At 41.3% G+C, this 20,823-nt stretch overlaps 1 protein-coding gene across 3 annotated transcripts in view; it reads right to left on the bottom strand.

Moving 5' to 3' along the window:
- The window catches only part of arhgef25a (Rho guanine nucleotide exchange factor (GEF) 25a), a 42,668-nt gene extending 28,345 nt beyond the window's left edge, over positions 1 to 14,323 (bottom strand). For 2 of the 3 annotated variants that reach the window (XM_034145234.1, XM_034145235.1), the window contains exons 1-2: positions 13,761 to 14,323; positions 12,314 to 12,452 (exon numbers count right to left, since the gene is read on the bottom strand). In XM_034145234.1, coding sequence (XP_034001125.1) covers positions 12,314 to 12,452; positions 13,761 to 14,060 — 439 coding nt within the window. In that variant the 5' untranslated portion in view covers positions 14,061 to 14,323. Of the gene's footprint in view, positions 1 to 3,752; positions 4,257 to 12,313; positions 12,453 to 13,760 lie in introns of those variants that run through there. The other variant, XM_034145236.1, reaches the window with a different exon arrangement.
- Between the last annotated feature and the right edge of the window lie 6,500 nt (positions 14,324 to 20,823).

Raw genomic sequence — 20,823 nt, 5'->3', positions numbered from 1 at the left:
CAGCCAAGTAATCTTTAAACTCCCAGACAGAGAAAAGCTGCTTACTGTGGAGAACAGAGCAGTTCAGGGACACACAAACAAATAACTCTAGATATCTGTATTGTGCACCGATTATTATTCCCAAGGAAACCAAACACATGTCTGACATAAAGTACATTTACAGTAAAATGTGTATATAAAGACACTTGAAAATGTATCAAACATCATATGTTTGACAAAGGAGTTTTGTTAGGGTTTTTCAAAGTCTTTCAGAAAAACTGTTCATAAACTGTATTTGTTTTTTCAAATCATTTGTGTCTTTCAAATGCATTTCAAAACTGTTGCAAATGTATGCCGAACCAATTTAAAATGCATTTGAATCATTTCCCTTTAAGCTGCTAAGATAGAAATGCTGTGCTTTTAATTATGCTAAAATGTATTTTCACATTCATTCCGAGAAGTGACAATCTGCTTTGTTTGAATGTAATCTTACCTACATCCTATCCCTTTCTTTCTTTTGTTTTCTCTGTCTGTCATTTACCTCAGGGTGCATCCCAAATACCATTAGGTGTGTGGGAGGCTTTGCTGCAGTAAAGATGCAGAGATGATTGTGCTGGCCTCCACTGCAGTGGTATACATCATGATTAACATAACCAATAATGTCCAAGCATAACAAACGTGCTATTTAATCCTAAAAAAGGAACACAGATTCCTGCATGCATTATAATTAGTTTTCTTTGGCAGTTCCAAAAAACGTAACTTTTTTACAAGATCTCATGATTCTTCCCAAGGTTGTGTTTTCTCCCTCTGGCCTATCTGGCAATTGACTGAGGAAAATATTAAATAATGGCACACCATCTATTTTTAAATGGTCTGTCAACAGTATTTGCTGAGAAGCAGCCCTCAGTAATGGCTCACTGGCAGCCAATCTGCTAATGTGCCCTGCAGAGCAGCACTAACATCAGAGCTAAAATGATACATGCTTTTCTCTTTCATTATACCCATCTCTCTACCTGTCCATCTCTCTGGGCTTCTGTACCATGCCGAGCACCACTCGGATCAATAATCCCCCTCCCCTCTCCACTCATGTTTATACATTGTCATATTTGTCTCTGTTTTTCATGCCTTCTGGCACTTGTCAGTCCTGTAAAGGAACTGCAACACATACCTAAAAAAAACATACACACATTCACACATTGTCTCGCTTAAGACCATGTTCTTCCTGTTTCATTACACCATGATTAAGAAATTAAATATGTGGCAGGATAGTCCATATAAGGCCACAGAAAGCCATTGATTTGCCAGTTTTCTGACGCACTGCAGTCCCTTTCTGCATTAAAGTGAATTGAACAGAAGCAGTACTGATGGTTACTGATGGTCATTTTGGACACATCATTTATTATTATGAGAAACTGTAGCTAAACTTACAAGTCTAGTCATGTATTCGCTGATTGGTTAGAGTAAACGTGTCAGTGAACGTGTGAATGGAGGTGAAAGACACAAACCCATAGTGTGTGGCATAATGGTATACTGCACAGTGTGTCATCATGCAGCCTCAGTAAGTGTTATTATGCCAGGGAGTTAATCATGCTGTACACTATCATTTCCTCTTTGTCAATGGAGAGGCTTTTTTTGGATCAATGAACGGTGCAGATGCATCATGAACAGCTTAGTTTGATACAATAGACTAACACAGCTTGTCACTGGAACAAAAATGACTATGAGGAGGAAATGGTGACACTATTCACATTGGAAATCTAGCAGCTCACAAAGTCATTAGTTTGCATTTGGACCCTGATTATCGCAGCTTTCAGAAAGCAGTTAGTAGGTGTTTATTTTAGTTTTTTTAACTCCCCCAAAGTCCAACATGTGACAAGCTTGACCTACAAGTGCATTGTGTTGGGTTTATCAGAAGTGCTGAAGACCTTGGCGAGTGAAGTCAGACCTGCATTGTTCAGTGTTTTTCCTGTAAACACCACAACAGTAACAACAGGGTCCTGGATGTCAGTATAGTTCCCGACGCAGGTAGATTCGGTAAATTAGTTTGAAAAGGTCAACTGTATCTGATAAAAAGTCAGAGAAGAGTTCTAAGTAGAAAGTGCAATTAATGTGAAAAGGCCACTACAGTTGTCTCTTTTCCCCCTGACGTCGTGTTAATTATAGAAACTGTAATGTATGTGAGCTCCTATAGTGGGACCAAAACAGTAGTAGCAGTGTACTTTTCATGCTTCATAAGGAGGTTTTAAGGAGCACAGGGATTCACATTAATAGTTAAGTTACTCTAAGAGACTACTGTAATTTTATTATGTGGTTTCTCCAGAGAGGTAGGAGTGCTCATGTTTCTTCTGCTCCGATTGTAAATGAGATCAAGAGGTTTTTTTCTTCTAACTCTATATATAAATATGAAACATCTTGTCGTGTTGGACCAAAACAGCCTCCTGATACATACATGGTTGTTTATACAAATCCAAGCCTATCGGATTGTTGGAATAATTATCTAATTGTATGTTTATTGGGATTTCTTCAAATAGCATGACGTGTTTTACTCTTCCACTCCCCCACATGTTTATACATTATGATCTAAGCGTGTGTATATTTGCTATGATAACATGTTGGAGGTACAATGGGGATCTGCAGGCTATGGAAAAGGGAGAATATCCATTACATAAGAGATGAAAGTGAAGGAATCTGAGGTATGTATCCAACAACGCTGGCCAATAATCTGAAAACCTATGAGCCCCCCCCCCAATTGTGCAGAGCCTCAGCGGGTAGGTACACTGTTTATCCCTTTGATGTTGGCTTTAAAAAGCTAACAATCACGTAGTTTGGCACCGCAACGTAAACTCATTTAGTGCTATTAGTTTCCGCTGTTGTTCTAACTTTTCTTTCCAGCTAGGGTGACAAAAGTATGTGCAGAAGACAGCAACAGGAACAGAAAGGAAAGATAGAGGGACTTGATTTACTTCTCTCAGGTAATGTCACGGGGAGTCCTGAGTTTTGTAAAAGAAAAAAGGCACGCAACCAGCCTGTTTATAACATATCATGCCACCCGCTGCTTTTACTCAACCACACTATTCTAATAGACTGCTGCTATTGCTGCTGCACTTCATTACAACAAACAGGAGGGTTGGAGAGAGAGAGAGAGAGATGACTTTGTTCAGGGTAGAGTGATGTTTCAGCTGTGTTTCATCCATCCACGTGCTGCACATACCTGACCGACACACACTCATCATGAGGACATGACACTGTCCAATTCCCAAACACACACACAGTCCTCGCTATCACTCTCTTTTTAATGGAAGAATGTGTGATGCATGTCCTCCTTCGTCTTCCTCACTGTGTAGTCATGTGTACGGACTTTTTTCTCGCATGCTCTGATGTGTATGAAACACACATCTGTTGCTGGAGCTGGAGGCGAGAGGATTGAAGCTAACACTTAAACCATTAGCATACGCTCGCAGGAATGGAGGGAGAGATAAGGGAGACGTGGGTGGACAACTGAGAAAATGTGGAGGAGATGAGCGAGAGAATGTATAGATATGAAATGGAAGGAGAGGAGAGGAGTCATCGCTTCAGTTCAGTAGGATCAACAAAAACACACACAGACAAGTAGCAACTCTCACACCAAATCTACAAACAGACTCTCAGATGCATTTTTGAAGTACAGCATCACCCTCAAGGCAAAGAAAGTTAGACTGAAGATGATAAACTTGATAAGAATCATGCTTTTTCTGTCTTGGTGAGTTGTTTTCTGTGAGTGTAACAGCACTGACCTCTGACTCGGGCATAGCAGCAGCCACACTTGGCCAGGACTTTACGGAACAAGTGTTGGCAGCCACAGCCTCGGTGGTGGCGATGGTGACGGTTGCCCCCTTTCATGCTGTTGAACCATGGGCGAAGGTGGGCATGGCCCGGCACTTTCTCTGTCTCCACTTCTTCTCTCAGTCTCTCTTAGTCTCCCTCGCTCACCCTCACCCAAATAGAGGTTTACTCTTCAAAGTGTAAATCCCCAAAAAGGTGTCAGTTGATCCTCCTTAGTTAACTGCAGACAGACTTAAAGCCCACATCCAGACGGGGGGGGGAAGAAGAGAAAGAGTCCACAAAAGCAGCGGCCAAGAAGAAATCCACTCTGACAGGGTTTTTCAGCTGGTGAAAAACAACCAAGGAAACATTCCAGCAAGCTTATCGTTATCTTGAATGTGCTTCCCTGCGCTCCGTCTCTTTCTCTGTTTTTCTTTTTGGTGCTGAGCTCTCGCCTCTGTGAACTGCCTGGTCAAATGACAGACTGGGAGACTGCTTCAGAGAGAGAGAGAGAGAGAGAGAGAGATAGTGAGGGAGAAAGAGAGTAAGGGGAGGGGTGAGAAGGGTGGAGTCTGCAGCTCTAGTTGCTGGCTATTCCAGGATAAGGTTCCCACTCCCCTTATTTTTCTCTCTTCCTGTCCTGTGTTCCTCTCCTCTCAGCTGCTCCTTTCTGTTTCCTCGCTTGTCTGCTATCCTTTACTAACCAGCTATAGGAGCAGAGAAAATGCCACGCTCTCCAGTGCAGATCTATCTCTCCTGGAAATAGCAACACCAATGTCTGTAATGATACATAATGCTATTTACAGAGAGGCTATGTTGGGTTGAAGGTGTCATGTATTTCCCAGTAAGGCAAAGACAGTGTCATCAACAGCGTCTGTTAAACAGTTCAGGACTGTGTGTTCACATCATGGATCATCGAGGGCTTTTCTTCAGTGGGACGGCTCCAAAATTGACTTCTGTGTTCAGTTATGATCATGGGGCCGGCATAGCAAGGGCTTTTTTTTTTCATTTGTGCTTCCATAGAGGGAGTATGTGGTCTCCAATTTCACAATGCTGGCATGTTGGCATTCTGTGTGTGTGTGTGTGTGTGTGTGTGTGTGTGTGTGTGTGTGTGTGTGTGTGTGTGTGTGTGTGTGTGTGTGTGTGTGTGTGTGTGTGATTTAGAAAGAGAAAAGTGGGTCACTCTAACCAGAGAAACTTCCCCAAATCCCAGGTTTACAGTTAAATGTATATTTTGCAGGAGTATAAAATACAGATATAATCTGTTATTATATATTGTGATATCAAAAGGGACATGCAGATCTGAAAAATCAAGGTACTTTATCATATTGTTCATAAAATTGAGTAAACCCTTACTGAAATGGACTCCTACAACAATGTGTTACAATCAATGGTATACCCTTACTTCTCAGGCTAAATATCATATGTTATCCTCAACTGTACTCTCAACAATGACAGCAAACAAGCATACTCTAAGAAGTTTCACTCATCTGTTCCAGACGTCCACTTTAAGACTAACCATTTCTTTTTTACTTTTACTCTATACAGAAAAAAACATGTTTGTGTGTGTAGCACCTCACATACATCTGTGTGTATGTGTGTCTGCGACTGAATGAGTTCTCAGATTTGTAACAGTGCATACATGGACATAATAGATGAGTGTACATACCTAATGAAGGGTATGCGTCCCAAAGTGAAAACACAGCGCTGTATCCGTACTCTAAAAGTACTATATTTATATGTTTGCAGCTCATCAATCTTCAACATTCCATTATGACTGATCAGCCTCTTTCCAGATGACATCAGTCCGTCCACATGCCTGACCTCTATCCAAGGAAACAAATCAAGAAGTAACCCACATGGGCAGGTAAGCCATAAAGGTCAGTGATGACGCTCTTATGAAATACTTCGTGTTCTGAGACCAAACCATTCTTTTCTGATCAACAAACAGCATTCATTTTGCCCGAAGCCTCTGAGCTAATGACTCAGGATGTGATCTCATCTCACTTTTGCAGCACTCATCACGCCATGCTCCTTTCACCCAATCTACCATCCGACTGCACAGATTTCACCAGCCGGTTACAGCATCAAAGACGAGTGCCCACTCAGCTTCCTCTTTGTTGGCATCAACGGAAACAAGAGACGGCTGAGTCCCGGCTGGCACTCAACAAATGTGCACGCATACACACCAATATGAACATCCCTGAGGTGCACTGTCAAGGGCTCCAATGGTTGGCAGGGCTGTATTCTCAGCATCCATTTCATCACAGTGACAGTGGCAGATTGGCGTCAGGACGTTTCAAGCGGAGTACACACACACACACACACACACACACACACACACACACACACACACACACACACACACACACACACACACACACACACACACACACACACACACACACACACACACACACACACACACACACACACACACACACACACACACACAACACACACACACACACACACCACACACACACACACACACACACACACACACACACACACACACACACACACACACACACACACACACAACGTTGCATTAGACTTAAATCTTTCACCATCACTCACAAAAACAGCTCAGACTGAAGAAAATATAACATGTAGAAAGTTCTTCCCTTCTTCTTTTCCTCCCCCCTCCTCCTCCCTCCTTCACTTTGCTTTTAATGGATGCTATAAGCAACTGTGGGGCAATTCACCAGAGTATTAAACAGAGCGGCTGAATGTCTCCACTCGTCTCCACTGATGCTGCTGATATGGCTGCCAAATACTTTCTAGGCATAAAAGCACAACTCAAAAGGAGAAGTAGTCAACAGCTTTGACAGCACAGATTGAAAAAGACACAAGACAAAACGAAGACATGGATCCGAGGGCAAAGCACTGCAAAGTGAGGAAACGCTGCCGGAGCTGTTCCAACCAGAAAACACAGTGGAGACATAATAAAGAATACACTGCTCTTGAGAATGCAGAGGAATCTTTTCATGTGCTCTTAAATGAAGGGAGTGTGTTTCTACAGGGCACCCAGTAGGGGGCATTTGTACTTGTGGCTGAAGGTTGAATGATTGCTTCACTCACTTGAAATAGTGCTGTTTCCACTTTCATTGACTAATATTCTTCTGCGATGATCGAATTACAAATGTTTGGAATACAAAAAATGTCGGGCAATGTTTTATTAAAATGCAAATACGACTAAAAAATCTTATTTCTGTGTATAAACTATGATTTTCAACACCCTACACGTATACATTTTCTCATATCGAATGGAACCTTTGAATAGGTGAACACCAAAGTAGGCCCTGGAGACATGAGCGAAGCCCTGAATGTTAACAAAAATATGGAAAAAATGTTCCTCCCATGTTTGAAAGGGGGAGCGGTGTATGTGAAGTGAGCTGTGCTTTAACACACATTCATCTTTTTCCTTTGCTTCTTCACTCCTGCGCTTTTTCCCTCCTTCCCCCAAACGAGAGACACTAAAGATGATTCATCTGCACACGTACAGTAAGCTTGTGCAGACGTGGAGAAAGACACCTACAGTGCTGGAGAATGATAAAATCCATACATATATGTTCACGCCGGACTGGATGTAAAGGCTTGTCTTATCCACAAGCACGCAAGTAGAAGGATGTGTGTGTTTTGGTCTAAGCAAAGCACGCCAAACAAGGAGAATGATCGTCTTTCCACTCTGGGTACAAGATAGTCGGAACATTTAGGAGACATGAAGGAGGAGAGGAATCTCGAGTATGATTTATAGATTTAAATGAGCTCATGCAAAAGAATGCATTTTTCTAATGTTCTTCTGTATTGACATTTGTGGAATACAGATACGCAAAAACAATACACATTGCTGGATTGAACTCATTTATAATGTACCGTATTGACACATACATACTAGCAGAAGGAACAGACACATACAGAACTCATATGACACCATTATGCATACTAATAGCTACGGCTAGTTTCAGTTCAGCAGATATGCAGTGGCTTATACGCAGTGTGTTCCCCCACCCCCCACTGATATTAGCCTCTCCTCACCCCATCAGCCAGCTGAAACCCTGCCAAAATATGTTCACTTAGATTTTCCTTCCTCCCTCTCCCTCTCTTTTCCTCCCTTAGTTCCTTTCTTTTTCTTTCTCCCGTCATCTCTCAGCTGAGCGCCAATTAAGGCAGGGGGAGTCTTTTGGGCTTTTGGCTGAGGTCCCATCGTAGAGCAGAAGTCACAGAGTAACCTTTCTGTGCTGCTGGTCTGCAGAGAGATGCTGTTTTGGTCCAATTAGACTAAAATACACTGCTAGCATGCATCAGTGACACAGGTGGGTTGTGCATGCAGTCATTTCTGTGTGCACTTTACTATTAGTACCACTCAGTACCTCCCACTGTTATACCTTAACATGCAGTGCAGCTCTCAGGCAGCAGAGCTCTGCAGCACACAGAGGGGAGGAACACCACCCAGGGAGACATGTTTCTCAAAACATCCAAGATACTCATGTAACACTCACGACTACAAGCATACATACAGAGACACACTTTGAACATTCACACAAACACAACCTCCTTATAATCGTACCCCATCCAGCTCATCTTTAATAAACAAAACAATGGGGATAGTACTTAAACTGGAGTTCTCCTCCTCTACCTGACCCACAGCCTCCCTCCCTCCCTCTCCTTATTTCTCTGGAACCGTTCTGTGAACCTTGCTCTAGAAGCAGCAATGCTGAGACTCTGGGACTGCTGCTGACTCAAAGCTTAGGCCTGAGCTAAAACGCCACCCAAAGGAGAACATGTTAATTAAACAAAAGCAAACCTAGGGACCACACATGGAGAAACACTGCTGCTTTATCCTTGATTAATAATTACTATGACCGGGGGTTTTTTAATGTCAAGGGAAGGAGATTTTCTGTCGGAAAAAGGGATTAAGAGGTAGTCTTTGTGCTGATGTGAAATACAGTCTGAATCATGCTGCAAATCTTTAATATAAACGGATTAAATAAATGCAAATGATTGTTCTAATGAGTGTACGTGGTACATTTGGGAACATATTTATGTCTATAGATACATGTAAATGTGTGCACACTTGTGTTTGTGTGTCACCATCTGCCTCTTTGCTTCCAGCTGTGCTGCAGAGCAGTGACCTGTGAGGTGACCTGACGGACCAACGCCTGCCAGCTAGCCACATTTTGCTAAAACACAACTTGAATTTAACTCAAAATAGACACAAAATTCTTTCCTGTCGTCCTTAATCATTTAAAGTAGCATACATTTTCAAATGGGTTGCTCACATAGTGATACATCTGCAGAGAATTATCACATGAATCAGCCTTATAGAGACTGTATGCATTGTGTCCACATTACTCTCACAGAGACATTTTAGGCCACAACAGACAGCTGTTTAAGCAAACATATTGTAAAAAAACAACAACAACTCTCTGCTCACCACCAAATAACTAAAAGATACAGTTAGACATAGCAACTCAAAAGCCAGATATTTCGAAGCTGATAAGAGAGAATTCTAAACTTAAATCTGCCAGCACAAAATCAACTCCAAATGAATGATAATGTTGCTCTGTACCTGCTGGATGTGTACATAAAAACTGTTCCCTTCAACTTTAAAGGTGATGAAAGGGTCAGATCTATAGGTCAAAGTTGCAGATAACAGAATCACGACTGTTCTATGTCCAATGTTTACAACATCATAAATGTTCCTCAACATTGCAAAACAGAACACGGACATTCCTTAGAAGAACATTTCAAATACGAATTAGAACATGGTCAAGTCTAACAACTTCCTGACACGTCTTCTGAATGATGATAGAAGATATTATCACCATGGAAATAAACACAATTACACCATCCACCAGGCAATGCTTTCTAATTCTTTGGCCCTTACAACACAATATGATGCAGCTTCAGGTTAAACTCTGCCCATGTAAGGTCAAGCACACAGTTTTATTTCAGGGTCCTCTGGGATCTGCACTCCTCCTGGGATGGCACACTCTGATAGCCTCTCATGGAGCCCGATATGGACAGAGCCATGCATTTTCCACATAGTTATACTCACATCTACTCATTAATTAAGTGAATGGTAACATTTATTCTTTACCCAAGTTATGTTCTGATTGCTAAACTGGCCAGCCTTCCAAACATTAATGTGTTTTTTTATTAGTCTCGATTTTCTTTAGGAGGTAGAAAAAGAGGCTTAATGCTTTTAAGACACTTATACCGAATCCTTGTTTTAAGTACTTCATATCCATTTAATATTTTAGGATTTTATTTGTAAACAATTGTAATACTACTGTATTAAAAAAACACTATTCTTGTGCATTGACTGTCATAATAATATTGTCCTATTAATGTTTATCGCTATCTCTGTGTGGCTAAAATAATATTATGTTTTCTTTAAATAAGGAAATTCATTGGCATATCTTTACCTACACGAATAATGTGTCAAAGGATTCATAAGACGTATGTCTGTAAACATGACCATTGAGCAGTTGCAGGTCAGTGGTTCAGTGCAGTTTCCTGTTGATGTGGCTTCAAGCATTTTACCTTGAAAAACATAACATCGTAAAAACTAAGAGAGCTCGGGCACACATGGCCATCCATCACTGATCGTGTTACGAAACAGACACTTCACATATAATGTCTGGGGGGGTGAGAGTGTGATCTATAGGGCAGGAGCTCTGTGTAATTGGAGGGGGAGCCAGGTTTAAATACCAAAGCTGGCTTTGAGGAAAAATAAAAAGAAGATATGTATGTAGTGACTGGAGAACAAAAGGGAGACACGAGGGAAAACAACAGGAGATTATCAGAGACAAATAGAAAGGCACACTGTAGTGAGATTCATCGCAAAGAGAGAGCAATGTAAGCTCGAATTGAGAAATGGGGGGAAAGGATCTGAATTCGTGGAGTTTGGCACTGTCATGTGATTCCTGGGAAGCCACTAGCAGGCATGATGTGTCTAACATATAACAGATGGCCCTTATGGCCCCATGAACCACGTCTTTAGAGAAAGCAGGGGCCCCTGCTCTTTACTATTTTCCCTTCTCTTCCACTGACACAGCAAGGGATGGAAACAACACTGTGACCTACATGTAACATCTCCGAGTGTCTACATATTTGCAGATTGGCTTTTTAATTTAATCAATAATAATATAAACATCTATTTATATGATTTTTGTATTAAATATGTTTATATTTATGATGTGTGTTCTTTTTTTTACTAGTGATTTTGTTATGGTTTGAGAGCCGATAAATTATAATACTTCTCCTTCAGGCCTACTCTGTGCTACAAAGACGTCTGTATCTTGTTGTTGTGGTTCACATGTTTTTCCGCCTTGTGTTTCATTGATTTTCCATGCAATTTACCATCCGGAGGAAATTGGGCAATGCAAAAACAATTGAGGAAGTGAGCTTGTCTGCGACTCGAATAAACAATCTCTTTTGCGGTCATCATTCTTCCACATGGCCCTGAATAATGCATATCTTTACTTTTCTTTTCTGAGAACTGAGCTGTGTACTGAAATAATATTTGGAAGCATTAACCTCAACAGCAGACCCCATCCGAGTAAGACCATTACAGATAAGCATCATGACAGCTTCCTTTGGCCTCACTCACACCCCTTCTGTACTCCATGTACTGCTCTGCACAACAGTTCGTGGTCCAGCCACATGGCACTCGCCACCAAACCCCCCGTATACACACACACACACACACACACACACACACACACACACTCCCTCCAACCCAAACCCGGATCCAGCTACAAAGATCCTTTTGTTCCATTCCACTCAAGGAAAATGGAAATGCAAGCAACCCTTTCACAGCTAAATCTGAATAAGTGTAACCAACAATGTTAAGCGAAGGGGAGTTAGCTGAACCGCTTGTCTTGCCCCATCTGGAAAGTTTTGCATGTGGACACACACAAGAACTCTTTCTCTCAAACATACTTATGTATGGTACATTACAGCAAAGCAATTTACTGCTATCAGTGCTAATAGAGGATACAGAGGGTGGAGTTTAATTAGAGTAAACTACCAACACTCAGGTGACTCCCATCTGGTACTTTCCTGAAGTTATTACCTCCCTAATGACCACTCTCTGATATGGCTGATGGTACTCAGGACTCTTTCTATCCAGAGTTCACATATGGCTAACATGCAAGAGTACGCTGAGCTGAATCTGGCTGCAGCCCACGTGGCACATGCACACTTATTGATTCATGATTGTTATTCATGTCATGAGTCTTGAATCTAGAAATCTTCACTTATTTTAGTATGTCAGCTACACGGACTGCGGCTAGGAGATGTTCATGAAAGTGATTGAGTGGCTGAGCAGGCTGTGTCAGACATCACTGCACAGAAATCTGAGACGTTCCACACAAAGAATCAAAGTTGGGGCTGGAAGTTTGTGTTTCGGTGAGTCTCTAAGCTCCGACTGGTTTGGTGAAGGCCAATGTTTGGACTAGCATTGTGGGTTTGGGGTCACACAACGGTCTGTCACGCTCAGTGCAGCCCGTTCAGGTCTTACCTGTTCTTTCTCTCCGCTCTGGGGTTTCTGTTGTAGTGGGCTGCTGCTCCCACTCCAGCCCCTCTGGCTCCCACTGGCCCTGCACTGGCCCCTTCTCCTCCTCGCTTGATGGGAGGTCCACCTCACCCCCCTCTGAGAGCTACACACAGAGATGCCTTTGTCAGCGGTGGAGCCCTTCTCTCAAAGAGGAAGTGATGGTAAGATTATACAGAGTGCCTATGGTCACATAACCACAAAACATTATACCAGTGGCTGTGTTTTTCCACTATTCCCTGCATCTTCTTCATCCTTTTCTCCATTACACACTGAGCAAGAATGCTTTAGAACTCGTTGAGGTCCAACCTCTGCCACAGAGCGTGGATAAGAGCTTATTCTCAGACGGCACTTTGAATCTATTTCAAAACCAAGCACCTCAAGCGTTAAGGTTAATAAAGTACTCAGTACTGCAGATCATATTTTCCTTTACCACTCTCTGTCTGGGAGGAAATGATTTATCAAGATGAACATTTTTCAAACAGAAAGAAAAATAATAAAAACACACATTTGGATCTTCTAGTACACCCTCACCTCTGTATGTTGTGTTGAAACCTACATGCTGCAGTTTAATCAAATACATCAAATTCAACTTATTTATGCTTTTACGTTCAATTAGTTCTGCAATTGAATAGAATGAGAAAAGTATTTCCTGATATTTTTAAGAATAAAATTGTATTTGGCTGTCATAGATTCGTCCGACCAATCAGATAACACATAGCTTCAGGTAACCAGATCACCTGTAATGCGGACCTTTTCCTGTTTTTAGGCAGATAAACAATAGGAGGAAAGAAAGGAAATGCATTTGGTGGTTTGCAGCGGGCCGTTAAACCTACATTAGTTTGTTTACGGTGAGATGGTCTAATCACTACAAATCTGTTTCCTGTTCTGAAACATTCAAGATTCCTCCTATGCACTGAACAGAGACCAGCAATCCTTCCATCCCTCGCTTTTTCCTCTCTCTGCTTCTCTAACTAAATCATTTTAAGGTGTATGACCAAGATATAGAGATGACACAAAATAAACTAGCTATGCAGCAATATGTCAGAATCAGAAACAGGTTTATTACCAGGTAGGTTTACACGTACGAGGAATTTGACTTGGTGTCATGGTGCATACATAAAAGTAAAACAAGAATTAAAAAAACACAGGTAGAGAACTAGAAAAAATATTAAAAATAATAAAATATTAAGTAAAAATATATAACAGTATTTACATTGCAATGGAATGGAATAAAATATGGAATAAAAATCGGCAGTAATAAAAACTAAATAAACAGTGCCACAGATGAGCTAGAGCCCATGCTCCAGAAGCCCTTACAAATACCTCCAAAATGAATGTGCTTTCTTTCATCTAATTCAGTAATGCTATTATATTAGCAGTCAGTAAATACACAAACAGATCTACAACTCACCCACTGCTGATTGGGCATGGCCACGGAAGTAAGCACGTCAGCCATGGCTCCCAACATCTGGTCAGTGCGTCCCTGGTTCTTCTGTAGAGCCTTCATTTTCCACAAACGCCCAACAAAAACTCGCCTCAAATGTATCTCCTCTGCTGTTGTGACCCTTGGTCTCTCTGGGTCTTGTATCTCTTTTGTCACCCTGTTTTCTGCTCCTTCAGCTCCTGTCTGACGGAGCACTGTGCCACAGTTTAGAGCTGAGCCTCGGCAGCCCGCCTTGTTCCAGCCTGACACACAGGAAATCTCATTCATATGAATAATTGATCCAGGAAGAAATGGGTATGTTTCGGTCTTGACAGGAGCCTCAGAGCTCTTCCCTCATTGGCCCGCTCTCTTACTTCCTCTAATTCAGACACAGGTGAGCCGGCTGGAGGTGTCCCTTACTCTGGCTTAGTCCAGTAAAATCATTTCCACTTGTCGCTCTCAATATAAGGTTCCTCTTGACAGTCAAAATATTGACTGGGCCTTCCTGGTGTCTCTTTCTGTGTGAAGTTGTAGTTGGATGTTGAAGTCTCCTCCTGTCTCTCTCACTGAATGCTGAAACGGCGAGCTGTGACTTCAAGACTTACCACATCACCCTCCCTGGAATTCTCCTTTCTTGTTCTTCATTGGCTATAAAGGGTCACCACCCCCCTTTCCAAAACCTCTCCTCCTTCCATCATTCTTGCTCTTCTTTCATTTTGTGGTCCTTGTCTTCACCACCTGGATCTTTTAATCTCAAAAGATGTCATTCCTTTCAATATCTCTTTCTGCTGGACTTTCTTTGAACAGCCCTGGCACCATACACTCTCTCTTTATCTTACCCACGTCTCAGGCAGGGACACATGGATTGTGTGAACCTAAGCAGCGGGACAGCCCCAAATAAGGTATGAATACACAGCCCATGAAGCTCAACTATTTAAGAGACTGTCCCTGATTGCACACAGACACACACACACAAATACATACACCTTATTAAACTGCTGAAATACTGATTACTGAGTCAAACCATTAGTATTTGTTTCTGGTTAATTGAATGATTATTTGTCATTATAAATTGAAGCCTTGGCTTGCAACATTGTTGACTGACGGATTACAGACCATGAGCCGAGTCTGTATCTTGGAAACACACACACACACACACACACACACACACACACACACACACACACACACAAAAAGACACAAACACACACACACATGATCAAAAAAATAAATCTGTGTTAATATAAAGGTTTAATTATGTATTACTTAGCCTAAACGTAACCAGATGTGTCCCATTGATTTCAAAGATTTCTTTGCAACACAACACAGAGTTTCAACAATTACCATGAAAGATTTGACTAATACTAAAAAATAATCTGATAAAGCATTTGAAGATAGATAAGATCAGCCTGTAGATTGTTCCATTGGTTTTCAATTTAGCTCTGGCTTTGGGAACAATAATTGTAAACAACTTGCCATTGACAAAGCTGTTCTTGTACTCGAATATCACATACAGTACATACTGATACTCAAAAAGCCTTTGCAAAAGTGGATGCAAAGTATAGTTTGACAGTTTCATCAGCATAGAAATAAAAGGATGGGTATGTTATTTGTGCCTGAGGCAGTTTATGCAAACAGTAAATAACAGAGATCCAAACCTTGCGACACATATTCCTAATTAGTATTTCATATTCATTGTTTGGATTGTTTTCTAAGATTTTGGTAGCGTTTTGTCAAATATTAAGAAAGATATTTCAAATGCTTCACACTATACCAAACGTGGGTTTTTTCCTGATTGCTTTGGGTGTTATAGAAGATCTGGATTTCATCTTTATTGAGAACATTTAGTCAGCAGTAAAAACCTCTGAGAAATACTGTACTGGCAGAGGTGAAGATGTGAGTATGAGGAAACACTAAGCTTGGAATTGGAAGACGCAATGATTGCTTTCAACAAGCACTTTGTGATCATACAAAGTTTCCACATCGCTCAGACTAGCCTTTAGCACAAGGTCAAGACTGACTGGACACATCAGAATCACTTTCTCTGAACCAGGGCAGCTAGAAGAGAAGCACGTTATACTGGCTTCTAATCCGCCTCACATCATTCCCTGTCATCTCTCCACTTGCTCTTAAAAGGCATGAAATGACAAAAATAAAAACAGTATAAAATGTTGACCTGTACTGCATTGCTTTCATTTAAAACTACTATGGAACAAACTACAAGGAATCTTTCAAAAGTAATAGGTTTCATATTTCTCTGTTGAGCCAGCTGAATCATGTAAAGTTATTTCAGAATATGCAATATTACGTTGTTATATCAGTCAACTTTTTTGTCAACCTCCTTTAAATATTTTGAAAAGAATATGCACAACCAGAATTTAAGGAGTAGTGGTGCCCATTTGAATACTTTTCTACCTCATGTTTTCTTGCCCTAACCCAACACTAACCCAGCCCATTGCAAGTCTCATTTTGTGGTTTTGAGTAAAAGAGAATTACTCAAAGGTTTGAGCAAATCATTGTCTTAGTGTGCAGTATTTGTTACCCATGCATTAGTCACCCACCATTGTATCAAAGCAACAAAAAAAAAAAACGTCCACTTCCTATTGCAATATGTTTGCATTACACCTTCAGTAATGTTTCCTCCGGCTCCGTGTTTCCTTCCATACACCTGATCCCTCCAGGATAAACACTTTTAAACAAGTAGCATGGGTTCTGTGTGTTAACCCGTAGATTGAAATAATATAGCAGATGATCGTAGAGTCTGACCTAAGCGGAGACTGTCCTGTAGAGACTGCCAACTGTCTAATATTAGCTGAGCACATGGCTGTCTTTAACATCAGTCACTAAGCTGGCTAAACTTCGTTTGTTGCTTCCCAAGCTTCTTTCCAAAAATGATTTTGCTCTACCAGTGACCCCTGCTGGGTACTCTGCTGCCTGGGGAGAAGTTGAGCTGTCTTTTGCAGCAATGAGTGAATAACTCTGTTAGGAATTTGCAGAACAGGAGGGAAATAACTGTGACCCTAAAAGGAAAGTGTGAGCACTGTCAAGAGGTAGGAGTCAGAACAAAATGTACTTCACTCACATACATCAGATTAGTTCATATATTGTACAAATCTTTGGGACTTTACTATGTGATAAACAAACAATGCTGAGGTTGAAGTATGCTGTGCTGCCCTCGTCTGGTACAGCTGTGAGATCAGTCTTGTATATCTAACAGGATAACACACACACACACACACACACACACACACACACACACACACACACACACACACACACACACACACACACACACACACACACACACACACACACACACACACACACACACACACACACACACACACACCAACACTACCCCACCCCACCCTGTTTTGCCAAACAGACTTCCCTTTCCTCTGAAAATCTTCTTATCCACTTGTTTTGACCTTTCACAAGCTATAAATCTTCCCCCCAATCATGGACTTTCTTCTACTTCCTGTGTTTCATATCAGTGAGCGGTCAAAACCCACCTCAGGCTCCTGTGTCTAAACAGAGCACCTTTAGATTAATGGGTCAAGTTAGTGTGATGTTATATCTGATCTGATGCTGATCTGAGGCAGCTTCTGATAAGGAATTGGCTGGTCATTTGATGGAGATTATGTTCAGGTTTGTGACCACTTCACATGGCTGGTATCAACAACATGTATTTGTTGGCTAACTCTTGAGAGCAGATCAGCAACTATAATTCTCAACTATAAGATCAAAATGCTTTTGAGTGAGCGTCCAATTTGTCACAGTGGCTTTTCTAAGTCAAGACAGAGCTCTATATTGAAAAGGTTTTGCTGGTTAATGTTATGGCACGAAGTATCTAATAGAACTCGTTGATGGTATGTTAGGATTAAACTGTCAAATAAAGACATGTAAGTGCAGAGCAAACAAGATGTGCCTCGTTACACGTTTGTTGATACATTTGAAGGGGGTGTAGATAATGAGGGTTAGGGTTCATTTTGAAGCTATTTTAGACATGAACAGTCTGAATATCATTTTGAATTACATAAACAAGATTCATGGATAATCGCTGCATGGCCCAGTTTGATCAGAAGGGGGCAGTAGTCATCCCTCTAACAGAGGACATGTTGCATAAGGCAGGTTTCATTCACATGTTCGAAGTCACAGATTGGCTCTTCTCGAATTCACAATCAGGGTTAATCTATTAACATGCACCTTTAAAACCATGTGATTGAGTCTGTGATGATATGAGTAAACCTGTTTACGCGATAGTCCTGTCCACATGTAGGATTTGGCTGTCAAAGCATCACAATTCAAGCAGGGCTCGGGGTGTGGAACCATCGTGAAACTAGTACGAAAACAATTATTCAAGTGTCTTGGCCTGGTTTCTTATAAATGGAATATAAGATGACTTGAGTTGTTCCAATTTGTGATTTTGTTGTTGGCTCGTTACCCGAATCACCAGGTTAAGACAATTAAATTAACGTTTGATGAAAATGTGAATACTAATAAAAAATAATATGTGAGCTCTCTTTTGATCTGGGCTTGTTAAAAGCATAATTGTGATAGAGAAAAAACATGTCTTCTTTGATGCCTATTGAAAATCCGTTGATTCTAACTATTTGAGCATCTGTGTCGTTGTACCATGTGTGTTCGTGTGTGCAGAGCATCTTATATCTGAGCAATTGTGTGCATGCATCACAGAATGCCCATGTGTTTCTTTGCATGTCTGCATGTGTCATCCCTGTCATGGGAATAATTACGAGCAAAGCGCCCTGGCTTAGAGTAGCAGCAGGGTTAGTTTGTTGTCCCAGCAAATGGATTTCCATGGGAAAACAGACCCAAAATGCTGCCTCTCATCACGCAGACACATTCAAATGAATCAGGCAGGGGGTCCTCAGCAGAAAGACATATTTAGGAGCCAGAGCCTCTATGATTCAGTCACCACACTGATTTGGACGGTTAGAGATCTTTTCCTGACACAACAGACGGGCAGCAGAGAGCTGTGGATGGACTGACTCGGGGAGAGCTGTGGAAACAAGTGAGCGGGAGAAGAAATAGAGAGCAGACTAACTTAACAGACTGTAACTGTTGGCTGCTGTCTGTTTCTTTCTCTTAATCCTTAAATCTTCTCTAATCAGGATGAGAGGGAGAGAGCAAGTTGCCTGACTTAGGACAGCAGAGTCTATGTTGGGACCTGGACAGATTGCCGGCTGAGGAGGCAACCTAACTGGCCAGTAGGGAAGATGAGAGGAGGGGGAAGGCATTCAGCTGGAGTCAGTTTGGGAAACTTAAACGTTAACAGTTTCTACCAAGAGCCAAGAGGAGGAAGTAAAGTCCAAAATATGAAGATGGTTTTGGTTTGACTGCAGAAGAGAAGAGGAGTAACCAATGGCTGGATTATTTTAGGGTGAGCATTTGCTATCACTATTTGTTCTAAAAAACTTTGGCACAAACTGTTGCTACTTTTGTTTCATCTTCACTCCATACCTCACAGTTAGGCTTCAGCAAATGGCCCTTTGCAAGGTGTTCATCTAGAAGGAAGTGTAGGCCACAATGGCAGAGTAAAAAATAGAGCATCTGTGTTTGTGCAGAAGGAGAAAGAGAGAGAAACGTTTGTGTGATAGTAATCTACCTTCTTCATGACACAATGCTGAAATAGGAGCATGTGTTTGTGGGATTAAAGGAGTTGAGCTATTCAATTTGTTAACAAGAGCTTTGCCAAAAGATGCTATTACTCTAATAAATTGTCAGCAGGTGCAAAGCTGCCTTTGTGAAATCTGGTTGCCTCATGTGGATATGGTGTAGTGTTGTATGCAGGACCAAATCACACTCTTTCCACTCTCATCTCCAGCTCCTTCTAAACATTAAGATGGAATACGTGTATCAGTGTCATCACTGGTTTCATACAAACAGAACATTTGTACTTGTATCGTTTTTTAAATTTATACCAGAAAACACACTGGATACCCCAGTGCACTTGTAATGCAGAGCAGTGTGGCATGGTTAAGACACCATGACAGATGCTGTCACTAGCCTGGCCCCCCATTGCTTCTGGCACCATATGGCCTTTCTCAACCCACTACCCTCCTCCTACTATGCCCACATTCACACGACTTTCACAGAGCTTCTGCAAATGCCTACAGTTTTTCTTGACATTTTTCTGTACCGGAATTGACTTGTTGATATATCTCTCATAGTTTTACATACAAGTATGCAATATTGCAAATATTACACTCAGAGTCATAACTACACCCTTTATTCTTCTCTTTTATAATGGGCTGAGCTGGTGAGCAAATATAGGCAAAAAGCATGTTGTTAAAGTCAGCTTATCCTTCTTGTAAATCACAGACTTACAGATCAGCCGCTCCAACAGGAGTGCTGAGGTGAGGTCAATCTCTTTAGGCACTGTGCCTTACACACGGCCCTTACAAGTCATCAGATCTGTTTAACAGGTCAACATCAAAAGGCTGCCAGTGTTGTTTTATCAGTCCTCCAGTCATACTTGATCTAGTGTAACAGGCTTATTTTAAGGAGAAGAAAATGTCCACAAACCTGCTCAAGGCGGCACAAAACAAAATTCAGTTGTAAGGATATTTCTTTTGCACACACCTTTTACCCAAGAATCGATTTTTGACAGTATCTGATTGGCACATAAGATGTCAATTTCTACCCGACATAAAGAATAAGAATAAACTAGTAATTTGCAACAAAAAATGCCATTTCATATATCTAGAAAAACAAGTAGCTGTTTGACTGTAAAATAGAATAGGGTTTGCCTGGCTCTTTGTCTTGCTCTTTACACAGCATTACAAAAAATGCATTACACAGGCATACAAAGTTGAATGGTGTTAAGGGATGCCCTTCACTGCAGCCCCCTTTGGTCTACTGAGTTCAGAGGTAGTGCACAGTTGTCTCATCAATTGGGGGAAATGGAGGAAACTAGAAAATGTGTTCAATTTGTGTCCATCATAACAACATTTATATTTTCCTATTCAAGATGTGGGTGTTGCGCAACAGACCTGACACCCAGGTGTGATCCCAGGCAGCAGGGGGTCCA

The sequence above is a fragment of the Trematomus bernacchii genome, unplaced genomic scaffold (genome assembly GCF_902827165.1).
Source record: "Trematomus bernacchii unplaced genomic scaffold, fTreBer1.1, whole genome shotgun sequence".
Taxonomy (NCBI): domain Eukaryota; kingdom Metazoa; phylum Chordata; class Actinopteri; order Perciformes; family Nototheniidae; genus Trematomus; species Trematomus bernacchii.
The sequence above is the reverse complement of the archived record's forward strand: the minus strand, read 5'-3'. Positions and strand labels throughout refer to the sequence as shown.